At 35.8% G+C, this 16,436-nt stretch overlaps 1 protein-coding gene across 1 annotated transcript in view; it reads left to right on the forward strand.

The window, feature by feature from the left end:
* gpc1b (glypican 1b) overlaps positions 1–16,436 on the forward strand; it is a 95,300-nt gene that overhangs the window by 58,590 nt on the left and 20,274 nt on the right. Inside the window, exon 3 of the mRNA XM_051915110.1 lies at positions 9,154–9,545. Coding sequence (XP_051771070.1) covers positions 9,154–9,545 — 392 coding nt within the window. The remainder of the gene's footprint in view (positions 1–9,153; positions 9,546–16,436) is intronic.

The raw sequence follows: 16,436 nt of genomic DNA on the forward strand, positions 1-16,436 counted from the left end.
CGGTGCTTTTCAGGTTATCTAACGGGTATCTAATAGTAGTTTTCAGGTACAGAAATTGAAGTAATCAAATGGAAAACAGCATTACATATAATCTTCACTGTATAAACTTGTGTTGTTTGATTAATATTAAAAATACAGACAGCAGGAATATTAGGCTGCTGTCACTTTAAGACATAATGCACAGATCCAATACACTGATACTGTCTTTCTCAACTGTTTATGTTCAGACATAACCTACTGTTTGTTAGGCATAATTTTGTGTGAATTTGTCTGTTCAAGAGCAAGACCTGAAAGAGAACTCAATATTTACGCGCTGCCTGAGACCCGTCTTGAATGTTTATGCTTAAATGAGTTTAGTTTAAACACAGATAGCAACTTGTGCTGTTCAGGTCTCACCTGCGCTCGCGTGATCAACACCCGGGTGATGATAGTACGGTTAGATTTTTAACCGAGAACTGTTAGGTGTTTGTGAAGGTTAAGGCCCGTTCACACCAAGGATGGTAACTATAACCACTATCAGGTTTTAATAATTGTTCTAATTCTATGAGAATAGTGTCCATACCACCATTATTTCGATAACAACACAGAGGAATGATTCAGAGGAATATTTAGTGAATGATTTTGTCCAGATGATAAATAATAAAAACATCAGAATCCACCTGGCGTTAAGGAGCTTGAGCATTTAAAGTGGCGGACGATAAAATTGCAGAGTGCGCTCACAATATCTTATCATCCATTGGTGTGGACACCAATATATTTATTGTTATAGTTATTGTTTTTGGTGTGAACTGTCCTTTAGAAGTAGTAGGGTAGCTAAATATCATAATCTTTGTATGGAAAATATTGTTTCTATGAAAGGTCCTCACCAATCCAGCTTCAAATGTCTCTGTGTGTGCATTAATTTTAAAATATTGAATAAAATGAGGGAGGGCTGGTACTCCTTCAATTCAGTCATTCAGCACTTTGTCAGAATGCACAAATACAATTACATGTAATCACATTCAAATCCCTCTCTTCCTTTCATCCCTTCCCTTCTCTCTCTCCTCTCATTCCATCACTCTGTGGTCCCCAGCTGCTTGTCTCTCCATCACGGGCTCGGTCGCAAATTAACAGCCCGACGTGTTCTGTTACGATGCCGCTGATATCATTACGCCTGCACGCCTGTCAGAGAGATAGATGGAGGAGAGGGAGAACGAGAGAGGGGTGTAGTGAGGGGGTGGAGGGTCAGATGGGTGTGACAGGAATATAAAGAACTAGGAATCTACTTTTCATGGCCTTCCTTTTTTCTTTTTTTTTTCTTTTTCTTTTTTTTTGATATCAGTTTCTCTTTATTTAAAATCAGGGTGTTTCCTCACCACAAGTAAATTTTGGAAGTTAATTTTTAGTCCATCTCCTATCCTGAAAAGTCCATCTTGCAGAGATGGACTAAAAAGGATCTTCCAAAACCTACTGCCAGATTCTAGAAGATAAATTCTTCAAACAGTGGTACAAGAGGATGTAGTGCTGGTCCTTCATGATTCACTCTCAATCTGTCTGTCTATAAAGCCTATAAAAAAACAGTCTTCATGTATTTCACAGCACTTGTGATTCTTATTAAGTGGGGGTCATTTTTTAGGATTCTTTACCTAACCTAAGTCTCTGAGATCCTGAAACCTTGCACTTCTGGAGACTCCAGGTAGGTTGCAGTTCTGGAAAATGGTGGCACTGGAGACTAAAGGGTTCCTGATGGTTTCACACTTAATTCTTCACCTCAATTCTTAATTCTTTTGCAGTTAACATGTCTTTTCTTCTCCATCTGTTTTTGTTTGACCCTATGTGCATTTCACTGTCCATTGGTCATGCTTTAACTTTGCAATTTCTAGTATTGCATTCTTCTCATGGGCATTTAATAATTTTTGACTTTTCAGTCTGAGTTAAATCTCTTTTTTTTGGCTCATTTTGCCTGTAAAAGAAAACCTGCTTAATAATTATGCACACCTGAATATAAGGTTTTTCACTTCCAGCTTTCATGAACAATTATATATCTCTTATAAATGATTAAATACATAATTAATAGTAGTTATTAAAGGGATAGTTCACCCAAAAATGAAAATTACCCCATGATTTACTCACCCCCAAACCATCCTAGGTGTATATGACTATCCCCTTTCAGATGAACACAATCAGAAATATATTTGAAAATATCCTTAGTCCTCCAAGGTTTATAATGGTTTTGAATGGGGGCCGCGTTTTGAAGCCAAAAATAATGCATCCATCCATTAAAAAAAGAGTAATCCATATGACTCCAAGGGGTAAATAAAGGCAAAAATGACTAAGATGCGTTTTTGTAAGAAAAATATCCATATATAAAACTTCAAATTCAAAAATTCAAATAACTAGCTTCCGGCGGACGATCGTACGCAGAATGCGCATGTTGATTTGTGGCGGAAGAGTATCCTTTGACCTGACGCACAACGTAATGACGAACGCAGAGGCGCAGAGGAGAGAGCAAAACAAAACACCGGTCACGGATTATAAGTCTAAAATGATCATTTTTAAAGACAAATGTCGGAGGATATCATTATAAGAGAAGAGGAGCTTGAGTTTGTTCCACAACCCTATTTGTTTGAACTGCGAGAAGCATCAAAGCTTACGATACTCCTACATCCTACGTCATACATCGCGTCAGAGGATTACTCATTTGGCGCAAGTCGACTTCTGCGTACAGTTCGTAAATTGGTAGATTCTGCGTACGGTCGTCGGCTGGAAGCTAGTTATTTAAATTTATAAAGTTTTAAATATGGATATTTTTCTTACAAAAATGCATCGCTTCACTTCAGAAGGCCTCTATTAACCCCCTGGAGTCGTATTAATTACTTTTTTTTTTTATGGATGGATGCATTATTTTTGGCTTCAAAGCATGGCCCCCCATTTACAACCATTATAAACCTTGGAGGACTAAGGATATTTTTAAATACAGGCACGTGCAGAGGGGAGGGCTTTGGGGGCTCGAGCCCCTGCCCTTTTTCGAAATTAACCAAAAGTGCCCCTCTCAGATAATAGCAATTATATTGTGGTCAATAAAACAAAATCCATTTAAATTATAATTTATATGACGTGTGCAATAGTAACAAATCGCTCAAAAGCCGGAAATTTCCTGTTTATTTTTACATATCCAGTCTGAGGCATTGCCATAATGCGTTGCTAGGGGTTTGCGTGCATTTTGATTGGCTGACTGATTTTCCACAGTCTGTTCAAAACCTAGGCTCTCGAGCCATATAGGCCTAGATGGTGAGTGTCTATATGGCTTGATGGAAGACAAAAATAAACCAAACAATTTTAAAACTTTTTTCATCAATAATCAAAGCTAGTGTGTCGATTTAATTAAAAATATATTACATATTTTAAAATATTACATAATTCATCAATGCCCGTTTGTCATGTATAATACACCAACCAATCGTGATATATAGCACAAGAAGTTCAAATTTCATTGGACAAAGTGAAGTAGAGCGGTTGAAAATTACATACAGACGAACTTGAATTTGTGGAGCGATTTCTGCGGTTTGTCTCAGTTTATAAATCAAATTGCATCGCTGACAAAATGGATGTTAACTGACTACGACACACCATGCAGCACCAAAACTCGCATTAATGTAAGTAGTGTTCAATTCATTTAGTGTATTTATGTATATTGATACACCGTTTACTATTTGATGAAACTATCATAGTTAATGAAGCCCAAGTGCCACCTACAGGACTATTATGTGAAGTGTAGGCTGGCGAAATGATGATGTGAAAGCACTTTATTATATTACCATTTTTGATAATTATGAGGAATTATGAAAAAAGTCTCTTAAGCTCATCCTGCATTTATTTGATAAAAAACAGCAATATTGTGAAATATGCTTACAATTTAAAATAATGGTTTTCTATTTTAATATACTTTAAAATATAATTTATTCCTATAGCATAAATCTGTTATTTTTTAACGTTTTATTCATCAAAGAATCCTGGAAAAAAAGTATCACAGGTTATAATAAATATTTAGCTGTTTCCAACATTAATAATAAATCATCATATTAGAATGATTTCTGAAAGATCAGGTGACACTGAAGACTGGAGTAATGATGCTAAAAAATTCAGTTTTGCTTCACAGAAATAAATTATATTTTGAAGTATATTAAAATAAACATTATTTTAACTGTAATAATATTTCACTATATAAACAGTAATATATATATATATATATATGTGTGTGTGCGTGTGTGTGTGTGTTAATGTCAAGCCCTTTACATACATATATATATATATATATATATATATATATATATATATATGTGTGTGTAGTTGTGTTAGGAGTGACGGGGAGTGAAGATACACTCACCTGGTTCAGTGGTAACACACTTTGGAGAGGTTTTTAAATGAAAATATGAAAGGTAAGAAAAGTGTCCATTTGTAATGATGGGTCGACAGCATGGGGATCCATTTGCAGCTTTTATTAAGAATAGTGTATACACAGGTAAGGGCAGAGGCAGAGACGTAAACGGGGACAGGCAATGGTCGAGGCAGGCGGCAGACAAACGGTATCAGGAAGCAGGCAGAGATCAGGGCAGGCGGCAAACAAACACAGTCCAGTAAACAGGCAAGGATCAAGGCAGGCAGCAGAGAATCACAAGAGATAAACAGTCCAATCGGCAACAGAATAACAATCCACAGAAAACGCTTAGAAATGATCACCGGGGCAAATCAAGACTTCGCAATGAGGTGGTGTGTGTGTGAGTCCTTTATAGTCCAGGTAGTGTGCTAAGCTGTATGTGGCAGCTGGTGATTGGTGTGGAGTGTGCATGTGATTGGCAAGGAGGATTATGGGAAATGGAGTCCAGGAACTGACAGGAACAGACAGTGATCGTGACACCATTGAAGCGTGAAGATAGGTAATGAATGTGGGATCCTCACAGTGCAGGGGGACGTGAATGTGATGGGATTTAGATTCCAGTAACTGAGTCATTTCAACAAAAAAGGGCAGCTGGAAAAAAACAAATGGTCAATGATCTGTTTAATATTTCATCAAGTCTGTGTGCAGTATCCTTAAGCATTTGTTTGGCCATTTCAAAAGTATGACTAATGTGAACTTAATCAGAGGTAGGGCACAAAAAGGTCTTATTTACAGCACACTGCTCTGTATTTCATCATGAAAGACATAATCCCATTGGTGCAATGTGGGGAAGATCTCTGAACACACGCACATAAGATGTAGGAATAGAAATGGTATAGGATTTAGAAAGATTAATTTTGACCTGGTTTGGGTTCATCATTATGAATTGTTGCGTGTGTGTGTGTGTGTGTGTGTGTGCGTGTGTGTGTGCGTGTGTGTGTGTGTGTGTGTGTGTGTGTGTGTGTTATAAATGTACAGACAAGCATGGCTGAATTTATACACTTGTATCAGTGACTCCTGACCATAAATTTAGGTAGATTCTGGTTTCTTAGCACTAGTTTATGGTGAACATTTTGTAAGCTTTTTATTCTAATCGCTGAACACATGCAGACACACTTTTGACAGAGGCCTAATGTCCTTGCGTTATTCAGCCTGAGGGCGGTGCTCTATTGTTGATTGACAGGCATTAAAGGGTTAGTTCACCTAAAAATGAGAACTCTGTCATTAATTACTCACCTTCATGTCGTTCCACACCTGTAAGACCTTTGTTCATCTTCGGGACACAAATTACGATATTTTTGATAAAATCCGATGGCTCAGTGAGGTCTCTATTGACAGCAAGTTAATTTACACTTTCAAACGTCCAGAAAGGTACTAAAGCTATTTAAAACAGTTCATGTGACTACAGTGGTTCAACCTTAATGTTATGAAGTGATGAGTATACTTTTCGTTTGCCAAAAAAACTAAATAACGACTTTATTCAACAACATCTAGTGATGGGCGATTTCAAAACACTGCTTCATGAAGCTTGGAAGCTTTATGAATCTTTTGTACTGAATCAGTGGTTCGGATACATATCAAACTGCCAAAGTCACGTAAACCATTGAAATTTCGAAACACTTATGACGTAACGAAGCCTCGTTTACTGAAATCCATGACTTTTGTGCTTTTAAGTACACACGACACACGCACATCATAGAATTGCCCTAATGTAGTATTTATTGCCTCTGAATGTTGTTTTAGAGTGTTACAAGTTGTGTTGGAATTCCGGTGAGGAAAAGAAAGTCAAGTCTGTTCTCAGATCAGACATGTTAATCGTGATCTTACAAATCACTCTAATTTAAACTTTCAGGGAAAATGTTTTTAGATAAAAACTGAAAGAGTTGTTGGAAGCTTAGTGGTGGTGACGTTGAAGTTGTGGGAGCGTGGTGTAGTTCCTGTACCTTTAGCTTTTTACTTCTGGCAATTGTATTTAGGCTTCAAAATTCGTAAAAGTTGTGTTCATTTGTGAACATTGTCTTGATGGACAAAACGTGTAAGTATCATAAATGTTTGTTGATTTATTATGTTTATTGTGTTGATTATATTATGTTATTTTTGTGATAATCCAAAAGAGGGAACCAGTGTGATGCTAATTTCCAGGGTTGGCCCACAAATTGACATCATTCCTGCCATGCTCTATATCCAGTTTCTATCGTCGCATCTGAAATCGCATTCTGTCTGAGTAGGTGCTACATTTGAATTTACTTCACGACGAGGGCTTGATATTAACAACCGCCAAATGCAAGTAGATTTCAGCAGTGGCGTGTAACACAGTCACTCCTATTAGCCACCTTGGCGGGTTAAAATTTATATATAATATATACATTTTTTGTCAAAAATATAGATTTTTTTGATGCATATCAATATTGAAATATATCTGAAACACTTCAAATACTAATTTTCCGCAGAATAGATACACGATACCAGCTGCTCTTTCTCGATCTCTTATCTCTCTGACATTATGTTGACACACAAACCCGCCTCCCCTCGTATAATTTACACCAGATTAATATTGTTGCTGTTACAAGTCTTGAATTCTGGCGTGGGATTGCATGTATTGGGCATAATTTTACTCACTCCCGCAAATTTTGTGCTCACACACAAAGTGCACGCACATAAAGCTGCCTCAGTACTAACAGTATAATGGATCTGTGTCAGGTCTTAAAGTGACAGCAGCCTAATATATCTGTTGCCAAATTATGAGATAATATTAAAAATATCTATATGGCAGTTTTTCCCCATGGTATCAATGTCAAAATTGTGGCAAGTTAAAATGCTGAGTGGCTAGTAACTTTGGAAAACCACTAGCCACAGTGCTTGGTCCGCAAAAAAAGTTAGGCCGTGTGTCCACCAAAGCATTTTTTCCAGCTGCTAGCATTCTTTTCCAGTTGTTTTCAATGGGAGCGCCACGTTTTTTAAATGCGAGGAGCATAATGAGGCGCTGAGCATCTTTTTCATGCTGAAGCGCAGAGCGCTCTGCATTTTTTACCGGTCGCCTCGAGTTGAAGAATGTTCAACTTTGAGGAAATTAAATGCTCATCACTTTCACTTTTTAGCCAGCCATCCAATCAGAGTAGAGGAGGGGCTGGACAAATACAACACCGACCAACTGTCACAACATTCTTGCTGTACAATGACATCAACAAGCAAAGAACGGAACAAAATGGATGAGAAAATAATATTGCTGGTCTCTGTACATACATAGCAGGTACTATACATTGTGTCAACATTTTTAGTCTAAAACAAATTATCTGTGAAATCAGTTACAAGTAACAGTGCCGCGGATATTCCATATCATAGCAGCAAAGCGTCTCGACTGAAAAAAATGCTGCGCTGCCGAAGCGTTCTCAAGCGATCAAAGCTAGGTGTTTTCAGCAGAGCGCCTAGCGTTTTCAGCTGGCTAAAAACGCTTTGGTGGACACACAGCCCTGTTCATGACTGTTAAAAAAGTATGTTCTATATAGTATGAACATGGGTATTATGAATGAAATTCAGACATACTACACCTGCAATGTTGTTATTGTCACGTGACCTACCTGTGTCAGTTGCATCGCTTCGCTGCCATTCATAAATCCCCTCCTGTGGCCTCATGGGATAGTAAAGTGTCCATCGAATGTGCACTTCAGAATCTCAGCAGAAGTAGTAGGTCATCTGGGTACTTTTCGCCTACTGTGTTCAAAAAAACTTTGTATTCAGACATACTACTCTTTTGGCATACTGTTTTTCACATACTATACAGTAGGGAAGTATGCGATCTCAGATGCAGAGTATCTTTCTTTCTGTACTTCAACGCTCTCTCTTGGGTAATGTGGGATTGATTGATGTGTGACCGGGTTATTGTGAGCTTATGATATCACTGGGTTACATAACATAATTCATATTTATTGACTTTCTCTCTGAACATTCATGTGAGTAAGTGTGTGTGTGTTTTTAAAAACACATTTATTTTTTTTATTTTTTTTTTACATATTTATCTCATTGCCTCTCATCGTGTTGATACACAAACTACACAACTGACTGCTGTCTAACTATTGACTAAGGATTCAATTTTACCTATAGACATGTTTCAACGTGTCTTAAAAAATCTAAATGAATGAATGATTCTGGTGAATGATTTCTCATTTATTATAATGCACAAATAATTACAAAGAAACAGCAGGTAACATATTGAATTCAACATTACATTTTTAATGAAAGACTGAAATCTTGTAAAACACTTCATTAATCCTACAGTTTCATTTCATTTGGTTCATTTGTTATGAGTAATCTTATTTTTTGGGTCCATTAAATTCCCAATAAAAAGGAAATAATCAAATGAGATAAGGTTCCTTACATTTGTAAAATATTTAATTAAAAAATAGACAATACTGCATTATTATGTAATTTATTTTACTTATGAGTGGTTGTATAAATGTGTCTATTAATGGACAACACACAAATATAATTTAAAATATACATATACATTTATGTAAATACAGTATATTGATGTGATATATACTGTCATATAGAATTCATTTTTATGCAAAATATTGGTCATATTGCACTGTCTACTCACTTCATTTATTAACATTTTTTAATATTTAATTAATTAATTTAATTAATTAATATATTTTTAAAGATTTTTTAATGTTTTAGGAGTGTGGCCCTTGAGCTTTAATGTTGCCCTAATGTTGTTCTTGTGTGTGTGTTTCTAGATTATTTCTTGGAGCTGTTGAATCGTTCTGAAGCATCGCTCCAGACTTCCTTCCAGAGTGGGTTTGGACCTCTCTTCTCCCAAATCACAAAGGTGTTTCAGGATCTGTACTCAGACCTTCGGCGTTACTACCGAGGGTCCAACCTCAATCTCGAGGAGGCGCTGAACGAATTCTGGGCCCGTCTGCTGGAAAGACTCTTTAAAGCTTTAAACCCTCAGTACAGTATCGGAGAGGAGTATCTGGAGTGTGTAGCCAAACAGTCAGAAACGCTGAAGCCATTTGGAGACACTCCCAGAGAGCTCAAGACCAAAATCACACGCACGGTTATTGCAGCCAGAACATTTGCGCAGGGTCTGGTGATCAGCGGTGAAGCGGTCCGGAAGGTTTCACAGGTAGGTTACTTTCACTCTCTGTGTCTTCAAATATCTTTTCTACGATAATCTAATGTTTTGTCCCAACCAGCCATGACCTTGATGTCATGAGACATTTTGCCTGCCACTTGGCTACTTTTACCATCACATGCTCTGATTAGCCCAGTTTATATCATGATATCTCATTGGTCCACTTCACACACTGTACATTACCGTTCAAAAGTTCAGGGTCGGTAAGAAGGGGACCTATTATGCAAAATTCACTTTTATAAAGTGTTTGAACACAGACGTGTGTCCACAGTGTATGTAAACAACCAGCCTATAATTTTAAAAATCCACCCTCTCATTTTTTTATAATCCCCATACATCATAAACAGTCTCTCCAAACCTGCGTTTTGGCTGTGTAAGATTCTCCAGCTTTGTGTTTGTTGAGTATCCAAAGCGCAAGCTGTTAAAGCTCCACCCTCTTCTGGAAAGGGGGCTGGGAGCAGCAGCTCATTTTCATTTAAAAGGACACACACACAAATGGCGTGTTTTTGCTCTCACCCAAATAGAGGCAAATTTGACAAGCTATAATAAATGATCTGTGGGGTATTTTGAGCTGAAACTTCACAGACACATTTTGGGGACACTCTGGGGAGACTTATATTACATCTTGTGAAAAGGGGCATAATAAGTCCCCTTTAATTTAAATGATTACCCTTTTTTATTTTTTTATTTTATTATTTACCCTCATGTCATTCCCATATGCAGTTATTTCTTCTCTGGAACACAAAATTAGAAATTTTATAAGAATCACCACACATCTCTTGCCATAAATCAAGCTTATAGTGAATGTCAACACTAAAAGTACCATAAAAGTATCATAAAAGTGATCCATATAACTTGTGCACTATATTCTATGGCTTCTGAAACCAGCTTTGTATGAAGGACAGACTATGGTAGCGAACAAGTATGGACAAACATTCTTGACAGCCTCTGGTCACTGTAATAACAGCATGCAGATTTGAAACAGCATGAGGTTGAGTAAATAATTATAAAATTAGCATTTTGGTGAACTATTCCTTTAAACATCAAATATGTTGGGATTTGCTCCGATTTCTTTACTTTATGCAGGATTTCAGATTTCATGAAGGACAGAACAATGTCTTGATACTGGAAACATCTTGTTTTGCGCCTGTTTATAGATTTCCTTCTCATTATTCATTGTGTTTGTAATTTATACCTGTGGCAATGCACAAACCCTATACCTCCTACTAGAATTGAGACACATAAACGCAAGTGCATGTAGAAACATTGCGGGAAACCGCGTAGGATCAATGCATCAGGAAAACGAGACAAAATGAATATCCCAGAGGCTGCGGCAATCAATGTACATATAAACACACCCACACACACAAACACACTGCAACAAAAGTATTGCATCTATCCAATTAATGCTGATCTTAGATGGAGAAATGCTTTCAACTGCAGCCTTTACAAGTTCCTTCTAACTGTACTTAGTTTCTTGTAAAGACCATTCATTGTTGTTTGAAATCCTTGGAGACAAAACCCCATTTCCATACCCAATAAAAGTGCCTGTATATTCTGATATGTAAATTAAACCTAAAATGTACCACAGACATAGCACTGTGGCCCTGTTACATTGCAGGGAGACAGTAAGTGTAGTGATAGATCAAACCAACCTGACCTCATTCATTGATATTTTGGAGGTTATTCGCCAGTGTTGGGGAGGAAATGGCAAGCTACTTATATATTTAAAGTAGTTCAACAACAGTTGGTGATTAACAAAGCGTAACTATCTCAGATCTTTTCAAATATATGACTGAAGGTTATAGACCTATAGTCAGAATATAGATTTGTTTTTCATTCACACAATAATGAGGATCTCATTAAACAGCATTTGAACAGATTTATTAGTAACATTGATTAGTCAACTACAAAACATAGTTTACTTATATATTATGCAAAATAATATATTTTATCAAAAGTTGCTGTGGACTACATGTTTCATATATAATAATAAAAAGTAAGTTGTACTCTATCTTTCAACATACCTTCTGATGTTCATTCATGTTTCAAGTCATGCCACATTAAATAGTGCCAAAGCAGTATTTATTGTTTGAATTTTGTAATAAAATTGACAGAATTTGAAAGCTGAGACCTTGTTTCAGATCAAAAGTAACAAAGCACAAAGCCTATTGTGATTTATTGGATGGGAGGCACGCCATAAATTTTTGTTCATTCATCAAATGAAAACAGCATAGACTAAAAGATCGATTCTTGGGATTTAAGAATCAATATTGGTTCATCATAATGAAAATCTATTAAAATTGAGAAATCAATCTTTTTAATCGATCAGCCCTAATATTTAGGCCTATTACTGCAATATGCACATAATACTATTTTCTATGTTTGTTATTGTAATGAATATTATAATATAATTATTTTTTTATTACTTCAAAAATATGTAAGATGCTGTGTGTCCATGTATGGCCTCAAATTAATAAGTGAATCATGTTTTTGAAGTGATTCACTAAGATGAATCAGAATTCTCAATGCTTTATATGTGAGAGAATACACATTTAGTGTGTTTGAATTCTGGGCAAGGCCTTCTCTCTTGTATTAGCAAGGAATACTTCACCCAAAAATGAACAATCTGTCATTATTTACTCACTGTCATGTCATTCCAAACCCGAGGTAAGCCTTCCAAACCGTGTTGAACCATCCTGCTTGTTTCCATACTAGGAAAACTGACAGTGATTCAGACAGTTCCACAAAGGGTTAAATACATGTTACATTATCGCTGATAAAGGATAGAAAAATCTTTGATTTCTTTTTATTGTTGTTGTCCATTTTGGTTTTGGTTCTTATTTACTTCTCATTCTTTTCCTCCACTTTTCTTCTCCCCTTCTCAATTCTCTCCTCTCCTGAAATCTAAATGAGTAGTGAAGGGAACCTAACTCTGTGTCTGACCTCTTCAAAGTAAGTCAAGGTTGACAACACAGAGAAACTGCCAGCACTGCATATTGAAAAGGGCAGTGTGTGTGCGTGTGTGCGCGCGCGCGCGTGCGCGTGGGTGTGTGTGTGTGTGAACTAAGGTGGGAAAGTGATTGATTTGGCAGTTCCAGTCTGTTTTGTCTGACCAAGAGATGTTTTTTAACCCCAGCATGTGAGAGGGAAATACGCAGAGGAGAAAATCCCAGAATGCACTGCACAACCCTCTACATTGCAAGTAAATCACTCACATATGCAATTAAATTTTGCACTAGGTAACTAAATAATGTATGCTGTTAGCCATAATGCACAAGCAACAATCCCATTGGATGGCACTTTCCTGTCACACTTCATGTTTTGATTGCAGCAAATCAGTCCAACAACATGATTAATATTCATGAGCCCAGCAGCCTGTCAGACCATAGCATGTTTTATATTGATATTATTGTGTCATTTTTTACAGAAACATTAAATGATCAATAATCTCAAGCACCACCACCAGCCCAAAATGTAATAATTTCTGTTTAATATGACAAAATAAGCATTCATATATTTTCATTCATACAAAAAATTCTTAAAAAATGATTGACTGATGTTTCTGAAAAGTTCTTTCATGTTATATCACATATTAATCTATATTTATGAAAATAAATAAATCTATATCAAAAATTTGTGAAGAGAAGCTGATTTGTTTGGGAATTATTATTAGATTTTGAATACATATGTGTTAGTACTGTCAAACGATTAATCGCATCCAAAATAAAAGTTTGTGTTTACATAATATATGTGTGTGTGCGTGTGTGTGTGTGTGTGTGTGTATATATATATATATATATATATATATATATATAATACATATACACAGTACACACATACATTATGTAAACACAAACTTTTATTTTAAATGCGATTCATCATTTGACAGCATTAACATGCATGTGTCAAATGTCTGACAAGTTCTAAAAATTTACTAGATAATAGCAATTCTATTGCCAATGTGTATGTAGAGGGTTGCTGCACCATGCTCAGTGGGGAAAAAATCATCCATGATGCCAGACAAGGCGAGAATAATTTTAAATATACTTACAATTCATTCAATGCCAAAAAATACTGATTAAAAATTGTTCATTCTATTTAAAATGCAGTATTTTTATAATAATCACTCTCACCTCGTCTGCCATCATGAATTTTTATATATATTGTTTTATTTTACCAAATATTTGTATGTGCCAAGTATTTTTATGTTTATTAGAGTATTATGTTGTTAACTTAGCAACATGCTAATGTCAAACTTGCACTTCCACTATTTGTGTAGAATGCAGTGTTGCTGCCTGTGTAGTGTTTGAAGGCAGTTGCCTATGTAGGAAGTATACAGCAAGTCAGCTAACTAGGTTTTGGAATGAAACTATTTTGTGTGCGTGCGTTGAAGGGAGTTGAGCGTTCTACTTTTGCTTTGTTCTCTTCTTCTGGGGGTTTGGTTAAACATACTGTCTTATCTCTTGCTCTCTGCCTGTCTTATCCAACTCAATCTGGAAGTGATTGTTTAGAAATGAGACTGACGTCCCTGTTTCTTTTATATTAGAAAGTTGATCTCCAGTAGTGCCCTCTTTCCCTTTTATATGCCTCCACCCCCTTTCTGTTAAATAATCCTTCATGCTATTCTGTTATACTCATTTATAATTTTATCATTCATTATGTTCACCAATTCTCTTAATGGATTGTTCTGGCTTCAACACACTTAAGCTCTATCAACAGCATTTGTGGCATAATGTCGATTACCACAGAAATTAATTGAGACTCATCCTGCGGTTAGAGTGAAACACTTACAATGGAAGTAAACCAGGCCAACATTCCAAAGGGTTTAAAAGAAGAAATGTGAAGCACATGAATTATTCAGTAAAACCTTATTAATTACGCTGTAAAGTCATCTAAATTATGCTTTTTGAGGTGGGACTACTTTTATTAGGTGGATGGATGTCTGGTTGCTGACATAATTCCTATAGATGGAGTTTGCTTTAAAGATAGTTACATGAACTTGACAGGACTAAAAACAGCAAAAAGTAAGTGTTTTAAATGATTATTTATTTTATATTTTCAGTTTTCATTTTTTAGTAATTTTGCTATGTGCTTTTGTAATTTTTTTTTTGTTTTATTTATCTATTATTTATTAAATATTACTATTTAGGTTTAATTTATTTTTATTTTAGTTTTCATTTTAGTTGAATTCCAGTTTTAGTTTTTATCTAGTTCCAGTGTGGTGCTTAATTATGGTGCTTCAGCTTAAATGTATTCAGTTATTTCTCCAAGGCAATATTACTAATTTTGGTTTAGTTTAAGTGTTTTATCTAATATTTAAAATTGAATGTTATTTCTAATTTATTTCAATCGAAAAAAAAAAAAATAAATAATAGTTTTAGTTTTAGTTAATGATAATAACCTTGTTTTGAATCTTATGAAAGTTTGATTCTGCCACGGAATAAGAAAAATGTAAAAGATAATTGTGATTTTTTTATCTCAAAATTCTGACTTTTTTTTCTCACAATTGCGAGTTTACATCTCGCAATTCTAACTTTTTTTTCTCAGAATTGTGTGATATAAACTCGGAATTTCAAGTTATAAAATTGCGGGATATACTGTACAATATAAGCTCGCAATTCTGACCTTTTTTCTTGCAATTGCAAGTTTATATCTCACAATTTTGACTTTTTTCCCTCAGAATTGCAAGATATAAACTTTGCATTATATAAAGTCCAATTCTGAGGAAAAGTCAGCTCACAATTCTGACATTTTCTTACAATTTTGAGTTTATCTCGCAAATCTGAGAAAAAAAGTCAGAATTGTGAGATGTAAAAGATGCAATTACCTTTTTTACTTTGTTATTCAGTGGTGGAAACAAGCTTCTATAGAATATCTTTCTATATTCTTGCACACTTACAGGAGGCACTAGCTAATATCGCAGATATCTGGTTAGTGGTATAAATGTATCATGCAAAAGCAATAGTTTTTGGTCACCAAAGCCATTGTAGAAATGCTCTATTAGCAGCTGGCCATTTTTTTTATTTATTCAGTGAGCGAAATTGTCCTGTATGTAAGCAATAAGCTACGAGAGGCTGTGCTGTATCATGAATCAGTCACGGCTGAAGGGCGTTGTTAGGCACGACGCGAAGCGGATACAGCACTAGCCTTGAGTACCTTATTGCGTTTATAAAATGGTTACCACTCAATACAAATATTAAAGCCAAAAATATGTATCAATGCAACTTTCATGAAGTAAACTTTCACTAAAAGCATTCCTTCCGCCGGAAAAAATAATCCCTGACCATGAACAGTAACAGAAGTTACATTATTACACCAATAGATGGCGGCAAAGACTGTCTTTATGAGTGTGTCAGTCAGTAGTGAAGTCTTTTACATTGAAAAGACTGAACTGTTGTGAACATGGAACAAGACGCAACTGACAAATGCTTTGACTAGTGCTGTCAGTCATGGGAAAACCCCCTAACTGTTGAAAGGACAAGATAATACATCGGACATTTAAACAGATTTTTTATTATGAACATAGGACTGACCTGAAGGAAAATGCTAAATCTGAATGCAGGTAGTAAACTCGCTCACTCGATCTCTTTCTCACAATACTCTGCTACATAATACAGTAAGCTTCAATAAACAATATTGATTGAGAACATACAGTTTACGTTGCTATAAGTGGTTGCTAAGGGTGTTGTGTAGTGATACACAGAACCGTTGGGTGAAGCGGTCATAGCCGTGTTTTATCGTGAATAAAACACAGCTATTGACCAATCAGAATCAAGGACAGGAACTAACCGTTTTATAAAATAAAGTGAGTTGCATTTAAGTGGTCATGTGATCTAAACATGTCTGTCGCTATGAGGCAACCCACTCCATGTAGAATAA

Source organism: Ctenopharyngodon idella, chromosome 2 (assembly GCF_019924925.1).
Source record: "Ctenopharyngodon idella isolate HZGC_01 chromosome 2, HZGC01, whole genome shotgun sequence".
NCBI classification, from domain to species: Eukaryota; Metazoa; Chordata; class Actinopteri; order Cypriniformes; family Xenocyprididae; genus Ctenopharyngodon; species Ctenopharyngodon idella.